This window comes from Homarus americanus, unplaced genomic scaffold (assembly GCF_018991925.1).
Source record: "Homarus americanus isolate GMGI-L3 unplaced genomic scaffold, GMGI_Hamer_2.0 scaffold34921, whole genome shotgun sequence".
NCBI lineage: Eukaryota > Metazoa > Arthropoda > Malacostraca > Decapoda > Nephropidae > Homarus > Homarus americanus.
Genome location: NW_024741901.1, coordinates 809,751 through 836,247, shown reverse-complemented (window position 1 = coordinate 836,247; position 26,497 = coordinate 809,751). Strand labels below are relative to the sequence as shown.

At 44.4% G+C, this 26,497-nt stretch overlaps 1 protein-coding gene across 1 annotated transcript in view; it reads right to left on the bottom strand.

Moving 5' to 3' along the window:
- The window catches only part of LOC121876345 (Ig-like and fibronectin type-III domain-containing protein 1), a 167,719-nt gene that overhangs the window by 116,770 nt on the left and 24,452 nt on the right, over positions 1-26,497 (bottom strand). Inside the window, 1 exon segment of the mRNA XM_042381416.1 lies at positions 13,416-13,502. Coding sequence (XP_042237350.1) covers positions 13,416-13,497 — 82 coding nt within the window. The 5' untranslated portion in view covers positions 13,498-13,502.

Sequence of the window (26,497 nt, the reverse complement as noted above, 5' to 3'; positions counted from 1 at the left end):
GGGTAAATTCCCTTTGTTCTGTGTTGTAAGGTTGTGCAGTAATCATTGTTCCCTTGTCATTAGTAGAACGCTGAGGTAATTATGTGTGTGTGTGTGTGTGTGTGTGTGTGTGTGTGTGTGTGTGTGTGTGTGTGGTACCTTTCACTGTAATCACCAGCCAGAACCTCGTTATAAACAACACATTAGCCTGAGGTGTTCCATTAGTTGTATGTATGTATGTCTGTGTGTTTATTCTAAACGGAAACTTGATGTACCACTAACCCCCATGACACACACACACACACACACACACACACACACACACACACACACACACACACACACACACACACAGGTGAACGTTTAACTCCTTGTGTAGGGTATCGTCCCCAGAGTGAAGGTATTAAGGGTGTATGTAACAAGAGAGTAGTGTAACACAAGGAGGTAACAAGAGGACACAGGGAGAGAGTAACACGAGGGGTAGGGTGTAACACGAGGGGAGTAGGGTGTAACACGAGGGGGTAGGGTGTAACACGAGGGAGTAGGGTGTAACACGAGGGAGTAGGGTGTAACACGAGGGGGGTAGGGTGTAACACGAGGGGGAGTAGGGTGTAACACGAGGGAGTAGGGTGTAACAAGAGGGTAGGGTGTAACACGAGGGGGAGGTGTAACACGAGGAGGGGGTAACACGAGGGAGAGTAGGGTGTAACAAGAGGGAGTAGGGTGTAACACGAGGGGAGTAGGTGTAACAAGAGGGAGAGAGGGTGTAACAAGAGGAGAGTAGGGTGTAACACGAGGGAAGTAGGGTGTAACGAGGGAGTAGGGGTAACACGAGGGAGTAGGGTGTAACAAGAGGTAGGGTGTAACACGAGGGGTAAGGTGAACACGAGGGGTAAGGTAACATGAGAAGTAGGGTGTAACAGAGGAGTAGGGTGTAACACGAGGTAGGTGTAACAAGAGGGAGAGTAGGGTGTAACAAGAGAGTAGGGTGTAACACGAGGGGGGTGGGTGTAACATGAGGGAGAGTAGGGTGTAACAAGAGGGGGTAGGGTGTAACACGAGGGAGTAGGGTGTAACATGAGGGAGAGTAGGTGTAACAAGAGGTAGGGTGTAACAAGAGGGGGAGGGTGTAAGAGGAGAGAGGTGTAACACGAGGGGAGTAGGGTGTAACACGAGGGGAGAAATAGAGAGTAGGGTAAAGAGAGTAGGGTGTAACAAGAGGGAGGGGGGTAACAAGAGGGTAGGGGTAACACAGGGGGTAGGGGTAACACGAGGGGAGTAGGGTGTAACGAGGGGAGTAGGGTGTAACACGAGGGGAGTAGGGTGTAACACACGAGGGGAGTAGGGTGTAACACGAGGAGAGGGGAGTAGGTAACAAGAAGGGAGAGGGTGTAACACGAGGAGAAGGTAACACGAGGGAGTAGGGTGTAACACGAGGGTAGGGTGTAACACGGTAGGGTGTAACACAGGGAGTAGGGGTAACACAGGGGGGTAGGTGTAACACGAGGGAGAGAAGGTGTAACACGAGGGGAGTAGGGTGTAACACGAGGGAGTAGGGTGTAACAAGAGGGAGTAGGGTGCGAGGGGTAGGGTAACACAGGGACAGTAGGTGTAACACGAGAGTAGGGTTAACACGAGGGGAGTAGGGTGTAACGAGGGAGTAAGGTATAACACGAGGAGTAGGGTGTAACACGAGGAGAGAAGGTGTAACACGAGGGAGAGTAGGTGTAACACGAGGGGTAGGGTAACACGAGGGTAGGGGTAACACGAGGGGAGAGGGGTAACAAGAGGAGAGTAGGGTGTAACACGAGGGAATAGGGTGTAACACGAGGGAAGAGGTGTAACACGAGAAGAAGGTAACAAGAGGGGAGTAGGGTGTAACACGAGGAGAGTAGGGTGTAACACGAGGGTAGGCGATCCTGCACACACCCCTGTACAGGTAGCTACGTTCTTCTGAGCATACTGACGGTGACCTCGAACGTACAAGGTCAACCAGTCCTACGGCGGGAGGTGAGTGGAGGCTCAACTGACTGTCACATTCAACACTTGTGGCAGGTGTAGGTTCAATACTGGTGGCAGGTGTAGGTTCAATACTGGTGGCAGGTGTAGGTTCAATACTGGTGGCAGGTGTAGGTTCAACACTTGTGGCAGGTGTAGGTTCAACACTGGTGGCAGGTGTAGGTTCAACCTTGTGGCAGGTGTAGGTTCAACACTAGTGGCAGGTGGTGGTGTGGGTTCAACACTTGTGGCAGGTGTAGGTTCATACTGGTGGCAGGTGTGGGTTCAATACTGGTGGCAGGTGTAGGTTCAACACTTGTGGGTGTAGGTTCAACTGGTGGCAGGTGTAGGTTCAACACTTGTGGCAGGTGTGGGTTCAACACTAGTGGCAGGTGGTGGTGTAGGTTCAACACTTGTGGCAGGTGTAGGTTCAACACTGGTGGCAGGTGGTGGTGTAGGTTCGATACTGGTGGCAGGTGTAGGTTCAACACTGGTGGCAGGTGTAGGTTCAACACTTGTGGCAGGTGGTGGTGTGTCGTAGGTTCAACACTGGTGGCAGGTGTAGGTTCAACACTGGTGGCAGGTGTAGGTTCAACACTTGTGGCAGGTGGTGGTGTAGGTTCGATACTGGTGGCAGGTGTAGGTTCAATACTGGTGGCAGGTGGTGGTGTAGGTTCAATACTAGTGGCAGGTGTAGGTTCAACACTGGTGGCAGGTGTAGGTTCAATACTTGTGGCAGGTGGTGGTGTAGGTTCGATACTGGTGGCTCTGTTAATCACTTTTGACTGGATTCCTTTGTTGTTGAGGGAGGAGGTGTGGGATTACTGTACTCTCCTCACCTGTATTGCTGTACCGTGTAGCCGAAGGGTGATACAGCCAGCCTCGGGGAGACTCGGGGAAACACGGTACAGTACTAGTTTGATCCAGGCTGTAGGTAGTTCAGAACCTCGACCGTAAAGTGATTGAAGCAACGTCTTGTTTAACCCCATCTCTCCTGATCATACTGACGACTGGGTGGAAAACTTTGACATGTTTTTTCCATTGTTTGTTTCCTCGTCTTTAAGTGGTGAGGGAGGATCGAGTGTGTGGTGTTGGGGATGTTTAACGCCCGTCTTTAAGTGGTGAGGGAGGATTGAGTGTGTGGTGTTGGGGATGTTTAACGCCCGTCTTTAAGTGGTGAGGGAGGATCGAGTGTGTGGTGTTGGGGATGTTTAACGCCCGTCTTTAAGTGGTGAGGGATGATCGAGTGTGTGGTATGTTTAACGCCCGTCTTTAAGTGGTGAGGGAGGATCGAGTGCGTGGTGTTGGGGATGTTTAACGCCCTCAAGACACAAGACCAGAACACAAGGAGAACTTCTCTCACCAACAAAGGCCAGAGTGACGCTTAATGGCCTAGTTTCCTCAATATATATATGTATCCCCTTCCATCACATAACTTAAGGTACATTTACATATTGTTTGGTAAGGTTAGGTTAGGTTAGTAAACAACTTTTTTTATGAAATATAGTCGTCCATTTATTGTGTATGGACTGTTTTCCTTATAGTTATAGCTATAAAAATAAACATTTTCTATTTGGGGTAAACATGAGCTATGTTTTAAAGTTTATTGTGATAATTATCCCTGTTTGACGTGGCACACACACACACACACACACACACACACACACACACACACACGCGTACTTTTCTAAACTTCTCAATGATTATCTCTTTTACGGCCTCGTGAAGTTAGATTTATGGGAAGGAAGTTTACCGTAGTTGGGACGAGACTTTCCGTGTTATCTTAGAACTACGTCAGGTGTGAGGCCCTACCTAACGCCTTACCTTCCATCAACACTTACCTTACCTTGACCATAAGCACCGTCGGCATCACTGTGTGTATATATGTGTGTGTGTGTGTGTGTGTGTGTGTGTGTGTGTGTGTGTGTGTGTGTGTGTGTGTGAGTGAGACTCTCCTCCACATCTCCCTTCCATACCTGAACCTTTATACCTGACTCAACAAGACAAATGAGAGAAGTGTGTTATGACCCTCTGACCTTAAGGCACCTTAACTCGCTTTAGTAATGACCCTTTCCTACACTAATTAGCCTCATTATAATCAAACCATTTTTAAGTAGTTTTTTCAGTGTATCTTTACCTCGTTTTCTTTATTGGATTAGGTATCTTAATTTATTTTTAATGGGTTACTCAGGTATGGTTGTTAAGGTGAGCTAATTAGTAAACTCCTTTATCTGTCTGTCTGTATCTTTCTCATTTACGTTACTTTTTTTGTCCTGCTCTTCCCGTTCTTCGTGTGAGTTATTTTATTATCATTCTTCATCGTTCTTCACCATTCATCATCATCCATCATCATTCTTTACCATTCTACATCATCCATCATCATCCATCATCATTCTTCACGATTGTACATCATCCATCATCATCCATCATCATTCTTCACCATTCTACATCATCCATCATCATCCATCATCATTCTTCACCATTCTACATCATCCATCATCATCCATCATCATTCTTCATCATTCTTCACCATTCTACATCATCCATCATCATCCATCATCATTCTTCATCACTCTACATCATCCACCATCATTCTTCACCATTCTACATCATCCATCCTCATTCTTCACCATTCTACATCATCCATCATCATCCATCATCATCCCTCATCATTCTTCATCACTCTACATCATTCACCATCATTCTTCACCATTCTACATCATCCATTCTCATTCTTCACCATTCTACATCATCCATCATCATCCATCATCATCCATCATCATTCTTCATCATTCTACATCATCCACCATCATTCATCATCATTCTACATCATCCACCATCATTCATCACCATTCTTCACCATTCTACATCATCCATCATCATCCATCATCATCCATCATCATCAACCCTCATTCTTCACCATTCTACATCATCCATCATCATTCTTCATCATTCTACATCATCCACCATCATTCATCATCATTCTACATCATCCACAATCATTCATCACCATTCTTCACCATTTTACATCATCCATCATCATTCTTCACCATTCTACATCATCCGTCATCATCCATCATCATTCTTCATCATTCTACATCATCCACCATCAATCATCACCATTCTTCACCATTCTACATCATCCATCATCATTCTTCACCATTCTACATAATCCATCCTCATTCTTCACCATTCTACATCATCCATCATCATCCATCATCATCCATCATCATTCTTCATCATTCTACATCATCCACCATCATTCATCATCATTCTACATCATCCACCATCATTCATCACCATTCTTCACCATTCTACATCATCCATCATCATCCATCCTCATTCTTCACCATTCTACATCATCCATCATCATCCATCCTCATTCTTCATCATTCTACATCATCCACCATCAATCATCACCATTCTTTGCCATTCTACATATCCACTTCATTCATCCACTCCATCTTCTTCACATTCTACATCTCATCCATCATCATTCTTCACCATTCTACATCATCCATCATCATCCATCATCATTCTTCACCATTCTACATAATCCATCCTCATTCTTCACCATTCTACATCATCCATCATCATCCATCATCATCCATCATCATTCTTCATCATTCTACATCATCCACCATCATTCATCATCATTCTACATCATCCACCATCATTCATCACCATTCTTCACCATTCTACATCATCCATCATCATCCATCCTCATTCTTCACCATTCTACATCATCCATCATCATCCATCCTCATTCTTCATCATTCTACATCATCCACCATCAATCATCACCATTCTTCACCATTCTACATCATCCATCATCATCCATCATCATTCTTCACCATTCTACATAATCCATCCTCATTCTTCACCATTCTACATCATCCATCATCATCCATCATCATCCATCATCATTCTTCATCATTCTACATCATCCACCATTCATCATCATTCTACATCATCCACCATCATTCATCACCATTCTTCACCATTCTACATCATCCATCATCATTCTTCACCATTCTACATCTTCCATCATCATTCTTCATCATTCTTCACCATTCTTCACCATCCATCATCATTCATTATCATCCATCAGCATCCATCATCATTCTTCACCATTCTTCACCATCCATCATCATCCATCATCATTCTTCATCATTCTACATCATCCACCATCATTCATCACCATTCTTCACCATTCTACATCATCCATCATCATCCATCATCTTCTTCACCATTCTACATCTTCCATCATCATTCTTCACCATCCATCATCATTCTTCATCATCCACCATCATTCATCATCATCCATCATCATTCTTCACCATTCTTCATCATCCACCATCATCCATCATCATTCTTCACCATTCTACATCATCCACCATCATCCATCATCATTCTTCATCATTCTACATCATCCACCATCATTCATCATCATTCTACATCATCATCTTCCATCATCATTCTTCACCATCATCATTCATTTCTACATCATCCATCATCATTCTTCACCATTCTACATCTTCCATCATCATTCTTCATCATTCTTCACCATTCTTCACCATCCATCATCATTCATTATCATCCATCAGCATCCATCATCATTCTTCACCATTCTTCACCATCCATCATCATCCATCATCATTCTTCATCATTCTACATCATCCACCATCATTCATCACCATTCTTCACCATTCTACATCATCCATCATCATCCATCATCTTCTTCACCATTCTACATCTTCCATCATCATTCTTCACCATCCATCATCATTCTTCATCATCCACCATCATTCATCATCATCCATCATCATTCTTCACCATTCTTCATCATCCACCATCATCCATCATCATTCTTCACCATTCTACATCATCCACCATCATCCATCATCATTCTTCATCATTCTGCCCTCTCCTCATAATTCACCTCGGAATAATTCACTCAGTACCGCCATGTTTGAATGTCTTAGGCAGATGTGTTATTGTTTTGTCTCATTTATTTAATGGCTTGGCCCCTCTCACTCCTCCCCTTCCTCTCCCACCTTCCCCCCTCCCACTCTTCCCTCCCTTCCCCCTACCTCTCACTCTCCCCCCTCCTCGCTCCCTCCCTTCCCCTCCCTCTCTCTCCTCCTCCCTCGCTTCCTTCCTCCATCCCATCCTCCTTCCCTCCCACCCTCTCTCCCTCCCACCCTCTCTCTTTCCTTCCCTCCCTCTCTACCCCTCCTCGCCCTCTCTCCTCCCTCTCCCACACCTTGGCTATAGACCCTTAGTGGCTGAAGGCTTAAATTATTCAATGGATGGGTGTATAAGAAAGCCTTGTTTACGTCTCGGTTTAAATATGAGTTAAATTGACCTTCATTTACCCATTAATATTAATTCATAAGCAAATTGTATTTTTTTTTTTATTCTGTTAAGGGAAAAAAACTATAACATACGAGTGTTTGAGGTTAAGTTTGGTTAGGTTAGGTTAGGTTAAGGTTAGGTTAGGTTAGGTTAGGTTAGGTTTGGTTAGGTTTGGTTTGGTTTGGTTTGGTTTGGTTTGGTTTAGTTAAGGTTAGGTTAGGTTAGGTTTGCTTTGGTTAGGTTAGGTTAGGTTAGCACACCGTAATAACTGAATATGACAGAGAGGAGAAGCCAATTCACACACTGTTTACCTCAAGGTCTATAGACAATGGTTTACCTGAGGAGGGAAGGTCTTACGTAACACAGCGAGCGACCCACAGGTGGGGTGGGGAGGGAGGAGGTGGGCAAGACAAAGAGGAGTAGTTTCAATCAATTTTAGAGTGTAAAGAGGAGTTAAGTAATGAGAGAGAGAGAGAGAGAGAGAGAGAGAGAGAGAGATTATAGAATGATAATTCACAGCCAACTCACCATCACCTTCCTCAGCCTATCAACAAGCCAACACCCCCCCCTCCTCCTCCATCTCTTACCTGAATACAACAATTAACTGAGAACTAAACAGGTTACAATAAAGTTAATTAGACGCACCTGTGTTGTGTGCAGGTAAAAAAACTAGCCATATTTAATCACTTTCTAGTTTAAACAAAATGAAAGTTCCTCATTTCCATTATACGGTGTTAAAAATATGTCTTCCTCAGAGTTTGTTTTTTATACTTAGTTGAGGGATATTGTCTTGCTCGCCTGTACGTGACGCGGTAAATCTTGCTACTTGGTAAATTATGACACATTGGGCAAATATTTCACCTGAGAGTTGATGGTGTTAGAAGTGGGAAAACAAGACGAATGATGATGTGCCGCTGTGGTCGTGAAGATGAGGGTGGTTGATTATGTAAGTGATGATGATGAAGGTGATGATGATGATGATGATGATGATGATGAGGGTGTTGGGGAGAAAATGAAGTTAAGTTCTACGAGTAAATATGATGTGACATATTCTTACACGATGGTGGTGGTGATGATAAAGATGGTGATGATGGTGTTTGTGATGATGATATTGGTGGTGAAATGAAGAAGATAATGATAATAATAAAGAGAAAATCGCAATGATCACATTACCACACATTGTATTACTGAACTGGCGAGAGTTGTATACAGGCAAGGCCAATAACCTCGGGGGCCTCACCTGTATAGCAGTACCTGGGGAAGAGGGTGTTCAGGTGTACCTCGGTGACCTTGGGCAGCTATGAGTCCAATGACCTTATAGTTGGCTCAGTAGTGAACATAGTAGCGTTGTCTTAAACTATTTTATCTCTAGGGAAATATATATCTGGCATAACTCAGGTGCTGCGGTATAACACGAGAGGTTAATATGATAAAAAATATCACACGTGTAGAAGAGTGACACACTGACACAGGTATAGAGAAACAGAGTAATAATCCAAGGAAATAAGGCGTGTGGCGGTGTCTAGTAACTGTGGAAGGACTTGGCTGGTTGGGTCGAGCAATGTCTAGTAACTGTGGATGGACTTGGCTGGTTGGGTCGAGCAATGTCTAGTGACTGTGGAAAGACTTGGCTGGTTGGGTCGAGCAGTGTCTAGTAACTGTGGAAAGACTTGGCTGGTTGGGTCGAGCAATGTCTAGTAACTGTGGAAAGACTTGGCTGGTTGGGTCGAGCAATGTCTAGTAACTGTGGAAAGACTTGGCTGGTTGGGTCGAGCAATGTCTAGTAACTGTGGAAAGACTTGGCTGGTTACGAGCAATGTCTGGTAACTGTGGTTGGGTCGAAAGATGTGGCTGGTTAGGTCGAGCAATGTCTAGCTGTGAAGGACTTGGCTGGTTGGGTCGAGCAATGTCTGTCTAGTAACTGTGGAAAAGACTTGGCTGGATTGGGTCGAGCAATGTCTAGTAACTGTGGAAAGACTTAGCTGGTTGGAATCGACAATGTCTATTAACGCTGGAAAGAACAGCTGGTGGGTCGAGCAATGTCAACCAACTGTGGAAAGACTTGGCTGGTTGGGTCGAGCAATGTCTAGTAACACAATGGAAAAGACTTGGCTGGTTAGATGAGCAATGTCTAGTAACTGTGGAAGGACTTGGCTGGTTGGGTCGGGCAATGTCTGGCGTAACTGTGGAAAGACTTGGCTGGTTGGGTCGAGCAATGTCTAGTAACTGTGGAAAGACTTGGCTGGTTGGGTCGAGCAATGTCTAGTAACTGTGGAAGGACTTGGCTGGTTGGGTCGAGCAATGTCTAGTAACTGTGGAAAGACTTGGCTGGTTGGGTCGAGCAATGTCTAGTAACTGTGGAAAGACTTGGCTGGTTGGGTCGAGCAATGTCTAGTAACTGTGGAAGGACTTGGCTGGTTGGGTCGAGCAATGTCTAGTAACTGTGGAAGGACTTGGCTGGTTGGGTCGAGCAATGTCTAGTACTGTGGAAAGACTTGGCTGGTTGGGTCGAGCAGGTCTAGTAACTGTGGAAGACTTGGCTGGTTGGGTCGAGCAATGTCTAGTAACTGCGGAAAGGACTTGGCTGGTTAGGTCGTAGCAGTGTCAGTAACTGTGGAAGGACTTGGCTGGTTGGGTCAATGTCTCTGTGGAAGGACTTGGCTGGTTAAGGTCGAGCAATGTCTAGTAACTGTGGAAAGACTTGGCTGGTTGGGTCGAGCAATGTCTAGTAACTGTGGAAGACTTGGCTGGTTGGGTCGAGCAATGTCTAGTAACTGTGGAAGGACTTGGCTGGTTGGGTCGAGCAATGTCTAGTAACTGTGGAAAGACTTGGCTGGTTGGGTCGAGCAATGTCTAGTAACTGTGGAAGGACTTGGCTGGTTGGGTCGAGCAATGTCTAGTAACTGTGGAAGGACTTGGCTGGTTGGGTCGAGCAATGTCTAGTAACTGTGGAAGGACTTGGCTGGTTGGGTCGAGCAATGTCTAGTAACTGTGGAAGGACTTGGCTGGTTGGGTCGAGCAATGTCTAGTAACTGTGGAAGGACTTGGCTGGTTGGGTCGAGCAATGTCTAGTAACTGTGGAAGGACTTGGCTGGTTTCCTTGAATGTATACAATGTAACAGTTAATAAAACCCACGTCAGAACGCGTCACTTCCAGATACCTGACCAAAGAATACCAAGCAGCCAGGTCACCCCCACCCACAGGTCTACACCACACTAGAGTTATGCATCACATGTGTAAAAAGCTTCAGGAGTTGTTATGAAGATGCACATATGTGATTCATTCAGGGATTCTAAACATTGTAATATTTCCACATCACTAATATAAAGAAGAACGTCCTTAGAAGTTTGGATAATTTTTTTTTAAAGTTTGTAAGGAATTTCAAATATGTTCACTCATGTTTGAACCAGGGAGAGAATTTTCGTATTGTGGTTTTGAGATAATAATTAAAACAACGCTGGCATAAACTGGTGTTTATGAGAGAAGGTAAGTGAATAACAATGAACCTTAGAACAATATAACATCATAAGTCTTGTAAGATGAACGTGAGGGGTTAGGTTAGGTTAGGTATCAGTGGTATGATCATGTATTGCCCTAGAAGACACAGCCAGCGTGAACCCTATGAGGGTGTGATGAGCCTGACAGGGAGGCCACGTACCTCACGCCTCTACATCTTACTTGCAAATTCTCTTTGACTGGTTAGTATACCGAGTCTTGATGAAAGGTTTAATGTTTACAGAAAGTGTAATAAACGTATTTTACCTGTCGGGACTAAGCGTATTTTTACCTGCTGACTAAACGTATTTTTATGTCTGACTATATTTTTACCTGTCGGGACTGAGCGTATTTTTACCTGTCGTCACTAAACGTATTTTTACCTGTCGGAACTAAGCGTATTTTTACTTGCTTACTAAACGTATTTTTATGTCTGACTAAACGTATTTTTACCTGTCGTATCTAAACGTATTTTACTGGGGTTAGGTAACTTTGCTCAGCCTTGGTTAGGTTAGCTTAAGGAAGACTTGGTTAGGTTAGGTTAAGGAAGACCAGGTTTAGTTAAGATGTCTGTATATGTTCGGCTGACAACAGTTGTCAGCTGCGTGCATTTAGTTAACGTGGAGTGTCAGGAATTTGTCAGCGGGAATTACTACAGAAACGGCGATGAATGGAATACAACTTAAACATTATTTATCGATACTCATAAGACGTAAACAAAAGCCCTTCCTTGTTTATCATAAGACGTAAACAAAAGCCTTTCCTTGTTTATCATAAGACGTAAACAAATCCTTCCCATACTTCCAGATTATATTATTAGTGTTGTTTGTTTACTCCGCCACGTAAGGTCAATAATAATAATAATAATAATAATATAATAATGATAATGATGACGATGATAATAATAATAAAATATAAGAATAAAAAATAATAATAATAAATAAATACAAAAATATAATAATAATAATAATAATAATAATAATAATAATAATAATAAAATAATAATAATAATAAAATAATAATAACTAAAAAATAATAAATAATAATAATATTAAAATCTTGTACCAGACTCTAGGAACTTTCCACGTTAATATCTTTCTTAAGCTGACAAGAGATACCCACTTTTGTTTGACTTCTTCGTCTGACTTTCTTTCTCCACTAAAACAAATCCCCAACTGCATATTTTTTTCCCATTCCACACTTTTTTTTTTTTTTACAGAATGTTGCAAAATATTCCAAAGAGCTTTCAGAATTCTTGGTTTAGAATTTCACTTACACAAGAGATTTATCCTTAATTTGCGTGAGGAGGAAGAAGAAGAGGAAGAGGAAGAGGAGGAGGAAGAGGAGGAGGAAGAGGGAGAAGAGAGCTTATTTACATTTTGTAGCCGTTTTACCCCAAATTTTTTTACAGGAATATTGCAAACAAACTTTATCATCTATTTCTCACAAAACTTTGCTCTTATCTTCTGGTCGACGCAGCTGTTTAGTCCTCACAAATTAGTTTTTTTCTTAATTTATTTATTTTTTTTATTTTTTTTTTCAAATTTAAAGACAATACGAAATGTGTGATGGCGTACTGATGTTGAACCTAATAATAATAATAATAATAATAATAATAATAATAATAATAATAATAAGAAGAAGAAGAAGAAGAACCATTTAGTTATCCTTGCATCCGTCACACACATAACGCCCTCCTCTTTGCTAGGTCTCGCCAGGAGAGAGAGAGAGAGAGAGAGAGTGGGAGGAATATTCTATGTAACCTGTGTTAATTTTTACCCTTAACCTTTGTACACTGCCACACAAAGGTCACCGTTATTGTAAAGGTCATTCTGGTGGTGGAGGGGAGGGAGGGGGAAGGGAGAGGAATGATGAGTTTGGCTATTACACACACACACACACACACACACACACACACACACACACACACACACGACACACACACACACACACACGACACACACACGAGATTCTGTACAAAGTAAAATATCCACTGAACACCGAAAACAATAAAAATACGTCTTAATTTTTTTTTCAGCAAAAGTATTAAACTTTTCCGGCGTATATATGTTTTTTCCCATTAGATTCGTTCAATGAAGACACAAGAACACCTCTACCTGTAATCTGTTTGTTTCCTTGGCCTTCGGGGATTACCTTAACCTAACCTAACGCAATCTAACCTGACCTAACCCGTTATTGATGACTTAGGTAGTTTTCTTTCAATACTTGTGAAAGACTTAAACCTTCGTTCATTCGTTCAAAATGTTCAATTAATCTTGGTGTTTAAGGGAATAATTTTTAAAGCATAACAACTTAAAGTGTTTGTGGAGAGCTGGTAACACCGATGAGAATAATAATAATAATAATAATAATAATAATAGTAATAATAATAATAATAATAATAATAATAATAATAATAATAATAGTAAAAATAATAATAATAATAATAATAATAATAATAATAATAATAATAATAATAATAGTAAAAATAATAATAATAATAATAATAATAATATTAGTAACAATAATAATAATAATAATAGTAATGTTTCCGCCAAGTAATAGTTAGTTAGTGGTGACTTACCCTGAGTGTGATGCATGAGGACACACAGCAGGAGGAGTAGCTGCAGGCCTGATAGTACAGGCTGTTCCACACGACCCATCATCGTCCCTGTAACACACAACGTACTGTAGTTAGTTACTGTAACACACACACACACACACACACAATATAGGGGGGTGGACGTACCCATCCATTTAATTTGAGTGGAGGAAGAACCATTGTAGTGACCAACACACAGTACATGATGATGGTCTAGCAATATTACCACATCACTGGTAGACGAGCCCCCCACCCAATGATGGGAGATGTAATCCAATTAATGGTGCGGTGGACTAGGCCGAGCTGCCAAGCAACTAATTGGCCGAGAGGCGAGTATTAGCACCTGTCACCCACCTGAGTACAAGACATGTTAAATGGTACTGTTTCCTGACCCAGCGACCGTTCATCATATATATATATATATATATATATATATATATATATATATATATATATATATATATATATATATATATATATATATATATATATATATATATATATAGCTCTCCGTCATCATCATAATATCAACCGTCTCAGAGAACCTTTGTCATTACTGGGTGACGACACCGTCACAGCTGTCGCAGGCAGGTTGTACCAGCGTGGATAAGTAGCCAGCCACGACCACCACTACTACTACCACCACCACCAACACTACCACGGGGCAGACAAGTGTATCTAAAACAACACTGTCCTAACCACTTGGCACAGCAGTGGGCGTTACAGTTAACCTCAACTTAAAACAAACTTCTAACTCAGTGTTGGGAACAGTGGCTCATTGTTTCCTCACTCGACTCATGATTTTCGTCAACGTTTCCTCGCTCGTAATCTTCCCGAATCAATTAGTTCTCTTTTCTCCGCTGTGTCTCTTTGTGGTGTAGAAGAGACTGACGGAAGCACGAGACCCTTAGCTGCCGCCGTCAACACCTCCGTCGCTTTGTTACTAGAGCTGCTCAGATGTGACGTCCTTGAGGCTGGGACGTGACAGCCCCGTGACCTCCACTCACCGTCCACCAACATGACGTATAATTTGTGATTGGATAATGTGACAGTATCCTCTATGGAAGTCAGTACTAGTCAACCAATAGCACTACAGTATTTGTTTTCTAACTGACCAATCACAAGCCAAAACGAGAGAAAGAGGGCGGGGCTATTTGATATTTCCACTATGAAGAATTAGAGCTTGAGAATGTCTTCAACTCAATCAGAAGAGATGAAAGTTTTTAAAGAAATTCGATACAACTTCCACCATTCCAGACACTACGTCTTCAACTCTGACAAATTTCACTATAATAATAACTAAAGTGTTTACGTGTAACTGGTTGATCCTTCACTCACCCTTCCCTGTGGACGGCATCCTAGTGGGCATAAGACGACTCTATGATTATTGTACCTTTAACCTCCTCACCAGGTGTGTTGTATAGCTTCACCTGTGTTTAATTACTGGGGTATTCGCCTTCCTTCAATAGCCTTAGATTAATGTGGGTGTGTTGACATGATGAAGACTGTCGTGTGAGATATGCCATTAACCTTTTCCTAAACGACACACACACACACACACACACACACACACACACGGAGAAGTAGTGATTGATGCCTTACCAACATTTGTACATCATTCACACCACGAAATGAGTTGGTTAATGATCATGTAAAGATACTCTGATGACATACAAAAGACCTCAAGTACACTCGAGGAACTACCACAGACGATGGCCAACACAGCTACCCCCTACCCCCTAACCCCCCCCCCCTACCCCTAACCCCTAACCCCTAACCCCTAACCCCCCTAACCCCCTTCCAGAAAAATATCACATCGAGTCATGAGACGGATCAGTTGCCACACCGCTCGAAGAAGCATCAACTGACCGAGAAATTGTCCAGAAATGTTCCTCCTTCTCTTGGTGGAAATGTCCTTCTTGTCCAGTCACAAATATATCAAATATTTTTTTTGTTTTTTTTATTAATTTTGTTCTTGTATATTTCAAGTTTTAAATGTATTTGTGAATGACTTAATGTTGTGAAAAATGTCCAGACAGATAGATTGACAGACAGACAGACAGATATACAGACAGACAGACGTGGTTAAAAATATAAATTATCTTCAATATGGACACGTGGATAGGACTTTATCTTACATGTTACCAATGTTAAGTCCATCATACACAAGTGAAAGTCCGGTCATTCTAAGTTCATGGCCAACTGGTTAACGTCGAGTCCCTTCTAGTTTTAAGTTCAGTTCTGTTGGAAGTTCTCGAACGTGGTGCTTGTGTATGACATCATCTCTGTATGACGTCATCTCTGTATGACGTCATCTCTACAGGATCAACACATCTTGTATAAACTATAGCTGGTGATGTATTCCTGTAGCCTCCAGCCATACCTCCTGTAGCCTCCAGCCATACCTCCTGTAGCCTCCAGCCATACCTCCTGTAGCCTCCAGCCATACCTCCTGTAGCCTCCAACCATACCTCCTGTAGCCTCCAGCCATACCTCCTGTAGCCTCCAGCCGTACCTCCTGTAGCCTCCAGCCGTACCTCCTGTAGCCTCCAGCCACCTCCTGTAGCCTCCAGCCGTACCTCCTGTAGCCTCCAGCCATACCTCCTGTAGCCTCCAGCCATACCTCCTGTAGCCTCAGCCAGCCTCCAGCTGTAGCCTGTAGCCTCCAGCCGTACCTCCTGCCAGCCTGCAGCTATACCTCCTGTAGCCATACCAGCCTCCAGCCATACCTCCTGTAGCCTCCAGCCTAGCCTCCTGTAGCCTCAGCCTCCAGGCCTCACCCTCCTGTAGCCTCAGCCATACCTCCTGTAGCCTCCAGCCATACCTCCTGTAGCCTCCAGCAGCCTCAGCCTCACAGCCTATCACCTCCTGTAGCCTCCAGCCTCCTCCTGGCCTCCAGCCTCACCTCCTGTAGCCTCCAGCCTCACCTCCTGTAGCCTCCAGCCGTACCTCCTGTAGCCTCCAGCTACCTCCTGTAGCCCCAGCCCCCAGCCCCCTCCCTGTAGCCTCAGCTGCCTCCTGTAGCCTCCAGCCGTACCTCCTGTAGCCCCAGCCTCCTGCCAGCCTCCAGCCATACCTCCTGTAGCGCCTCCTAGCCTCAGCCTCCTGTAGCCTCCAGCCGTACCTCCTGTAGCCTCCAGCTATACCTCCTGTAGCCTCCAGCCATACCTCCTGTAGCCTCCAGCCATGCCTCCTGTAGCCTCAGCCATACCTCCTGTAGCCTCCAGCCTACCTCCCTGTAGCCATCCAGCCATACCTCCTGTAGCCTCCAGCCTCCAGCCATACCTCCTGTAGCCTCCAGCCATCCTCCTGTAGCCTCCAGCCGTAGCTCCTCCTGTAGCCTCCAGCCATACCTCCTGTAGCCTCACCTCCTGTAGCCTCACCTCCTGTAGCCTCCAGCCATACCTCCTGTAGCCTCAGCCATACCTCCTGCCAGCCTCCTCCTGTAGCCTGCCACCTCCTGTAGCCTCAAGCTATACCTCCTGTAGCCTCAAGCCACCTCGTACCAGCCATACCTCCTGTAGCCTCCAGCCATACCTCCTGCAGCCTCCAGCCATACCTCCTGTAGCCTCCAGCCACACTTCCCACAGCCCCGACTCATCACTTCCCAGCCCCGACTCATCACCTCCCGCAGCCCTGACCATCACCCTCATGAGCAGCCCTGACTCATCACCTCCCACAGCCCCGACTCATCACCTCCCACCAGCCCCCGACTCATCACCTCCCGCAGCCCCGACTCATCACCTCCCAGCAGCCCTGACTCATCACCTCCTGCAGCCCCGACTCATCACCTCGACTCATCACCTCCCACCAGCCCCGACTCATCACCTCCCGCAGCCCCGACTCATCACCTCCCGCAGCCCAGACTCATCACCGAACTCTTCATTTGCTTCATCCAGATATTGATTCATCTGTCGCTGTCTCCTCGCTTTTGTCTTCCCTGTCATTCCTCTTCCTCCTCTATTCTGTCATTCCTCTTCCTCCTCTATTCTGTCATTCCTCTTCCTCCTCTATTCTCACTACATGAATGACACTAATAATCTTGCCAGTCCTTTGAAGCTCCTGTTGATCAAGTGAGACACAGTTTTGGCTGCGTGTGTTAGGTGCCTCGGCCGCTGTACTTGGTTCCAGAAATGTTGGTAGTCTTCTCCTGTGGTGGTCCTAACTACTGCACGTCCCCCAGGTCGTGGTCCTCACACACACACACACCTTTGTTCGTATATTAAACGTTCCCATTTGTAAGATTGTCTCTCAACTACATGTATCTTTGATGGTACTGTACTGTACTGTACTGTGCTGTACTGTACTGTACTGTACTCTACTGTACTCTACTGTACTGTACTGTACTGTACTGTACTGTAGGCACAATAAATGTTTCCCCTGATGGTGACACCACAAGTGTGTTCTCCCCAGAAGACGTCACAGGCAGGCAGGTACACCCACACACTGTCAATACTATAAACCAACAATAGACTAATGGTTACTGCGGCCCTCACAACTCTTGTTATTGTCAGCACCAATGTTGTGAGTGTGTCCATGGTGCTCACACTTACTGAGGGCCATGTTGAGTGTGTCCATGGTGCTCACACTTACTGAGGGCCATGTTGTGAGTGTGTCCATGGTGCTCACACTTACTGAGCTCTATGTTGTAGGTGTGTCCATGGTGCTCACACTTACTGAGCTCTATGTTGTAGGTGTGTCCATGGTGCTCACACTTACTGAGGGCCATGTTGAGTGTGCCCATGGTGCTCACACTTACTGAGCTCTATGTTGAGTGTGTCCATGGTGCTCACACTTACTGAGGGCCATGTTGAGTGTGCCCATGGTGCTCACACTTACTGAGGGCCATGTTGTGAGTGTGTCCATGGTGCTCACACTTACTGAGCTCTATGTTGTAGGTGTGTCCATGGTGCTCACACTTACTGAGCTCTATGTTGTAGGTGTGTCCATGGTGCTCACACTTACTGAGGGCCATGTTGAGTGTGCCCATGGTGCTCACACTTACTGAGCTCTATGTTGAGTGTGTCCATGGTGCTCACACTTACTGAGGGCCATGTTGAGTGTGCCCATGGTGCTCACACTTACTGAGCTCCATGTTGTAGGTGTGTCCATGGTGCTCACACTTACTGAGGGCCATGTTGTGAGTGTGTCCATGGTGCTCACACTTACTGAGCACCAATGTTGTGAGTGTGTCCACGGTGACACTTACTGAGCTCCATGTTGTAGGTGTGTCCATGGTGCTCACACTTACTGAGGGCCATGTTGTGAGTGTGTCCATGGTGCTCACACTTACTGAGCACCAATGTTGTGAGTGTGTCCAGGGTGCTCACACTTACTGAGGGCCATGTTGTGAGTGTGCCCATGGTGCTCACACTTACTGAGCTCTATGTTAAATGTGTCCACGGGGCTCACACTTACTGAGCACCAATGTTGTGAGTGTGTCCAGGGTGCTCACACTTATTGAGCTCCATGTTGAGTGTGTCCAGGGTGCTCACACTCACTCATCCACCCACTTGTTATCTCTTAAAACAAATTCTACATTTTCAGCGTGACAGAAGCCTCGAGTTACTTGTTATTGAGATCACGTCGAGCATTACCAGATGTGTGTACCCGTGTGATGTTGACAGATGTGTGTACCTGTGTGATGTTGACAGATGTGTGTACCTGTGTGATGTTGACAGATGTGTGTACCTGTGTGATGTTGACAGATATGTGTACCTGTGTGATGTTGACAGATGTGTGTACCTGTGTGATGTTGACAGATGTGTGTACCTGTGTGATGTTGACAGATGTGTGTACCTGTGTGATGTTGACAGGAAGTAAGAGTTACTCCTACATGAAGTATTTACCAATAATGAACAGCCAGTTATCAGCTCACACAGCACAACACAGAGTACTTGTTTGGTTGACATTATTATAACTAACAGAAGTGACGATCTTTATGTCTGGATGCTAAGGAGATGGTAATGAGAAGTTAGAGAGGACAGAACCGATCGTGTGTGTGTGTGTGTGTGTGTGTGTGTGTGTGTGTGATTGTGTGTGTGTGTGTGTGTGTTAATGGCCTTTGTCCAAGTCTTCTTCCCTGTCGACCATAAACTATAAACAAGAATTTCCTGAGATAAACACTAAGAAACATCATTAACGACCTTCATCAGTAGTTCACAGGAGTTATAACGATGTATGTACTGAAGCCATCAACTGTCTTCCTCCCTCAAGTTCTCCCCTACGTTGAACTGTCCCTCAAAATGACACTTAAGAGGGTGACTTTGAAGGCTTGAAGGTAATAAGTCGAAGAGTTTGGCAATCAGAACAGTGAAACACAGATTTATCTATGTTAACTCTTCCGATAGTCTTGTGAGGTGGACCATCATGTTAAGACACTCCCCCAAAGACATACTGTATGTATATGAACGAGGGTAGGAAGATGAAGGAGTGGGCGGAGACAACCAGTGGAAGTATCTCTCTCTCTCTCTCTCTCTCTCTCTCTCTCTCTCTCTCTCTCTCTCTCTCATTTCTTTAGCAAGCCTAGTGTCAAAAGTTGAACCCTATCCTACCTTCCTACCTTGGTTAACTATGATACTGTTTACTGGTTTACTGTTAATAATAATAATAAGTCATCAGGAAAATAAGTTAGGATCGCACTTGTCACCTCCACTTATACCTGGTACAGTGGCTGGTGCATTATGTGAGATGTGGCAGCTCTGTGTTTGTTTACATCGTATTAAAATTCCCTAAATAACCCCTAAGGAACCTGACAATAGTAGCCAGACTAAGGATGCTAGATAACCATTCTACAGTTCTGCCACATCTCCCAAAACGCCCCAGCCACTGTACCAGGTATAAGTGTAGGTGACTGCATCCACTCCAAAAACTATCTTAACGGAAGGGATCGATGAATTCCACAATGAACACACTGCTCCTGTTGTCTCGGTAGGGTTGTCAAAATCCTTCATCCATTGTGTCATATTGTCTCACACAAATTTGTAAGGTACTTTTATGGGGGGCGAGTTTACATCAAGACTTCATCAACCAGGATGATCTACTCCTGGTACAACATTACCCACTAAAGGCTGACTTTTTAAAACATTTTCCAAAGAACTTTTTTTTCAACTGAGTGGATTTGAGATATTACATGTTGCTTGATAACCTTGTCACTTGAGGCTCTTAAACCAATAAACAAGGACAACAACAAGACCCTTAACTACCGAGATCCTTCAAGACTTAACAAGCCGGATAATTAAACCCTTCACTGTTAACTCAAATAGTCCTTCAGAAACACACACACTCAGCACCTCTCGCTGGATGACTGACTTAACTTTAAGTGAGGGATAAAGTTTGGTATTAACTGTATTGTGTTATAATATTTGTGGATCTGTGAGATGTTACATTCGATATGGACATTCTGGTTGGAGAGAGTTGGAGAGTGTTGGGGACCTGCCAGTCTGTGTTACCAGTGTTGGAGAGTGTTGGGGGTCTGTTGGAGAGTGTTGGGGACCTGTCAGTCTGTGTTACCAGTGTTGAAGAGTGTTGGAGGCCTGCCAGTCTGTGTTACCAGTGTTGGAGAGTGTTGGGGGTCTGTTGGAGATTGTTGGGGACCTGTCAGTCTGTGTTACCAGTGTTGAAGAGTGTTGGAGGCCTGCCAGTCTGTGTTACCAGTGTTGGAGAGTGTTGGGGTCTGTTGGAGAGTGTTGGGGACCTGTCAGTCTGTGTTACCAGTGTTGGAGAGTGTTGGGGGTCTGTTGGAGAGTGTTGGGGACCTGTCAGTCTGTGTTACCAGTGTTGGAGAGTGTTGGGGACCTGTCAGTCTGTGTTACCAGTGTTGAAGAGTGTTGGGGGTCTGTCAATCTGTGTTACCAGTGTTGGAAAGTGTTGGGGGGTCTGTTGGAGAGTGTTGGGGACCTGCCAGTCTGTGTTACCATGTTGGGGACCTGCCAGTCCGTGTGTTCTGTTGGGGACCTGTCAGTCTGTGTTACCAATGTTGGGGACCTGCCAGTCTGTGTTACCAGTGTTGGGGACCTGCCAGTCTGTGTTACCAGTGTTGAAGAGTGTTGGAGGCCTGCCAGTCTGTGTTACCAGTGTTGGAAGTGTTGGGGTCTGTTGGAGAGTGTTGGGGACCTGTCAGTCTGTGTTCAGTGTTGGAGAGTGTTGGGGTCTGTTGGAAGTGTTGGGGACCTGCCAGTCTGTGTTACCAGTGTTGGAGAGTGTTGGGGGTCTGTTGGGGACCTGGTGTCAGTGTTGGGGACCTGCCAGTCTGTGTTACCAGTGTTGGGGACCTGCCAGTCTGTGTTACCAATGTTGGGGACCTGTCAGTCTGTGTTACCAGTGTTGGGGACCTGCCAGTCTGTGTTACCAGTGTTGGGGACCTGCAATGTTGGGGACCTGCCAGTCTGTGTTACCAATGTTGGGGACCTGCCAGTCTGTGTTACCAGTGTTGGGGACCTGCCAGTCTGTGTTACCAGTGTTGAAGAGTGTTGGAGGCCTGCCAGTCTGTGTTACCAGTGTTGGAGAGTGTTGGGGTCTGTTGGAGAGTGTTGGGACCTGTCAGTCTGTGTTACCAGTGTTGGAGAGTCTGTTGGAGTGTTGGGGACCTCGTCTGTGTTACCAGTGTTGGAGAGTCAGTGTTGGGGACCTGCCAGTCTGTGTTACCAGTGTTGGGGACCTGCCAGTCTGTGTTACCAGTGTTGGGGACCTGCCAGTCTGTGTTTACAGTGTTGGGGACCTGTCAGTCTGTGTTACCAGTGTTGGGGACCTGCCAGTCTGTGTTACCAGTGTTGGGGATGCCAGTCTGTGCTACCAGTGTTGGGGACCTGCCAGTCTGTGTTACCAGTGTTGAAGAGTGTTGGGGCCTGTTGAGAGTGTTGGGGTCCTGTCAGTCTGTGTTACCAGTGTTGGAGTGTTGGGGTCTGTTGGAGAGTGTTGGGGACCTGTCAGTCTGTATTACCAGTGTTGGGTGGGGTCTGTTGGAGAGTGTTGGGGACCTGTCAGTCTGTGTTACCAGTGTTGGAGAGTGTTGGGGGCCTGTCAATCTGTGTTACCAGTGTTGGAGAGTGGTGGGACCTGTCAGTCTGTTACCAGTGTTGGAGAGTGTTGGGGGCCTGTTGGAGAGTGTTGGGGGCCTGTTGGAGAGTGTTGAGGACCTGTCAATCTGTGTTACCAGTGTTGGAGAGTGTTGGGACCTGTCAGTCTGTTACCAGTGTTGGAGAGTGTGGTGGAGGCACATTACTTTCCAGTCCACGAGAAATTTCAGGTACAAGCCTTTAAATTATAAAGCTCTTTACTGCACCACTACCGTCAGTAAATCCGGGTCACACTATACTCTGATTAATAGATAGCCAACTGACGCTCGCTCCCATTTATTTCATCAACTGTTGTTTTGTTTTTTTCCCTCAATTAGACACAATTATGTTAACTACCTAGCCAATGAGGTTGATTTGTTAGTCTCTCAGTGTTAATCAACGCCGTAAATAACCATCAACACCTGAATATTTGTCGAGTAATAACACTTTCTGACTAATGGAACACATTGGGTAATGCCGGTGTTAGGGACGACCTACTGGGGTATTATTGGTGTTAGGGGTGTCCTACTGGGGTATTACTGGTGTTAGGGATGTCCTACTGGGGTATTACTGGTGTTAGGGACGACCTATTGGGGTATTACTGGTGTTAGGGATGTCCTACTGGGGTATAACCGGTGTTAGGGATGTCCTACTGGGGTATTATTGGTGTTAGGGACGACCTACTGGGGTATTACTGGTGTTAGGGACGACCTATTGGGGTATTACTGGTGTTAGGGATGTCCTACTGGGGTATAACCGGTGTTAGGGATGTCCTACTGGGGTATTATTGGTGTTAGGGACGACCTACTGGGGTATTACTGGTGTTAGGGACGACCTATTGAAGTTATTACTGGTGTTAGGGATGTCCTACTGGGTATAACCGGTGTTAGGGATGTCTACTGGGGTATTATTGGTGTTGAGGATGTCCTACTGGGGTATAACCGGTGTTAGGATGTCCCTACTTGGGTATTACTGGTGTTAGGGGTGTCCTACTGGGATATTACTGGTGTTGGGGATATCCTGGTCTACAGGGCCATTGACCAATTGTTAGGGATGTCCTACTGGGGTATTACTACAATTGTTGGGATGTCCCTACTGGGGTATTACTGGGTGGGATGTCCCTACTGGGGTATGCTATTGTTATGGATGTCCTACTGAAAGAGGGTATTACTGGTGTTATGGATGACCTACTGGTGTACTGGTGTTAGAGATGACCTACTGGGGTAGCCATTTGTGAGGATGACCTACTATGGGGTATTACTGGTGTTAGGGATGTCCTACTTGGGTATTACTGGTGTTATGGATGTCCTACTGGGGTATTACTGGTGTTAGGGATGTCCTACTGGGGTATTACTGGTGTTAGGGATGACCTACTGGGGTATTACTGGTGTTAGGGGTGTCCTACTGGGGTATTACTGGTGTTAGGGGTGTCCTACTGGGGTATTGCTGGTGTTAGGGATGACTTACTGGGGTATTACTGGTGTTATGGATGTCCTACTGGGGTATTACTGGTGTTAGGGATGTCCTACTGGGGTATTACTGCTGTTAGGGATGTCCTACTGGGGTATTACTGATGTTAGAGATGTCCTACTGGGGTATTACTGGTGTTAGAGATGTCCTACTGGGGTATTACTGGTGTTAGAGATGTCCTACTGAGGTAATACTGGTGTTATGGATGTCCTACTGGGATATTACTGGTGTTAGGGGTGTCCTACTGGGGTATTACTGGTGTTATGGATGACCTACTGGGGTATTACTGGTGTTATGGATGTCCTACTGGGGTATTACTGGTGTTAGGGATGACCTACTGGGGTAATACTGGTGTTAGGGATGTCATACTGGGGTATTACTGGTGTTATGGATGTCCTACTGGGGTATTACTGGTGTTATGGATGTCCTACTGGGATATTACTGGTGTTAGGGGTGTCCTACTGGGGTATTACTGGTGTTATGGATGACCTACTGGGGTATTACTGGTGTTATGGATGTCCTACTGGGGTAATACTGGTGTTAGGGATGTCCTACTGGGGTATTACTGGTGTTAGGGGTGTCCTACTGGGGTATTACTGGTGTTATGGATGTCCTACTGGGGTATTACTGGTGTTAGGGGTGTCCTACTGGGGTAATACTGGTGTTAGGGGTGTCCTACTGGGGTATTACTGGTGTTATGGATGTCCTACTGGGGTAATACTGGTGTTTCCCGGTCCCCAGTTTCCTCCTGTACTAACACTAGATAGACCAACCGCCTGAGTGGCTACTAAACTGGTAACTGGTGAAATAAATAAATAAATAAAATAATAAATAATGAATAATAAATAAATAAATGAATAAATAAATAAATAAATAAATATCATAAATAAATATTAGAGGTTTGTTGTTAGGTTGTATTAATGGATTCCATTATTCAGATGAACAAAAAGTGGTACAATTGAACTGTTAACATTTATTTTAAATGACAAAAAGTAGTTCTTCCTCCGTGTAGCCTCAAGAAGTCGTGACTACCCAGCAGATAGCACGTGATTCCTCCGCCACCCTCAGCCTCCTCCTTCTCCGCCCTCCCACTTGACAACCCTGACTCCTGATCTGTGTTCAATGTTCATTAGTATTCCCTCAGAGATCATATGATAGTCTTGGGCTCTGGACAGGATGTGTATGGCGTGACATTTATCCCCACCCTATTAATATTATTATTTTTTATATATTAAGATGTATGTAAAGTTCTCAATCCAACCAGTCCCAGGTTCATAAAACTTAGAGTAATTAGGCTATTAACTGCTAATGAGTTTTTGGACTTTAGCCTTTAGGGAGAACCCAAGCTCTTGAGAACTGATTACTTGTCCAAACACCATCGTTGTTCCCATTGTTGAGACCCAACTTTGGAAAAACTTGTCAGGAAATGAGTTGTTTAATGCGTCCTGTTTACCTGACTGCAAAATCTTCCCTAGAGTATATTGATTGTTGGGGCATTAAGAAGGCTATGTAAGTATATTGCTAGTAGACTATCTCCACTAACTCCTTCACTACTAGACGCCATTAACTCCTTCATTACTAGACGCCATTAACTCCTTCATTACTAGACACCACTAACTCCTTCATTACTAGACGCCATTAACTCCTTCATTACTAGACGCCACTAACTCCTTCACTACTAAACGCCACTAACTCCTTCACTACTAGACGTCACTAACTCCTTCACTACTAGACACCACTAACTCCTTCACTACTAGACGCCATTAACTCCTTCCCTACTACGACGATCATTTGATATTTTATTTCATTAACGCCAGAAGACTTGATTCACCTCAGAGGCGACCCCGCACACAGAGGGTCAAAGGAATATATGATTTATTATCCTGAAGGTACTATAAATATTTGTCCATATTTACATTTAAAAACATAATAACAACAAAATTCAAAATAAACATAAAGTACATCTATGTTTGGTTGACTGCTGTTCAATTTTCTGTGTTTTTTTTTTTTGTTAGTTTTAGTTCGTACTCTCTCTGGTATAAATTAATTTGCATATCACTTTAAAATCAGTTAAATTATATCATCTCGGTAATTTTATCTTATTTACAAAACTCAGGTACGCACTTCTTCACAAACATTATATTTCCTCCATATAAATTGTTTGTTTTGATTATATTTACCTTCTTGAGCGACGTGGGTACTCGATCAGCGTTCACAAATTTAAATAAAGTTTCCAAATCATGAAAATTGTTCTTTCAACAGCTTGAGAAATGAGACAACTTGACGACACAGCTACTAGTCGGTATACTAAACCTGTGTCGCTTACTGGCTGGTGTTGGCGTTGGTGTTGGGGGTCGGTGTTGGGGGTCAGTGCTGGGGGTCGGTGTTGGTGGGGTGGGGAGTCTAGGGTTCACTCGCGTTCACTGTACTAAAACCGAAAGTGGAACTGACCTCTTGAGTCTTATAGTAGTGGAGTAGGTGAAGAAGGATTTTTTTTTTCATTAATTTTTTCCATTAATGTTGACTTTCTCTTATCCT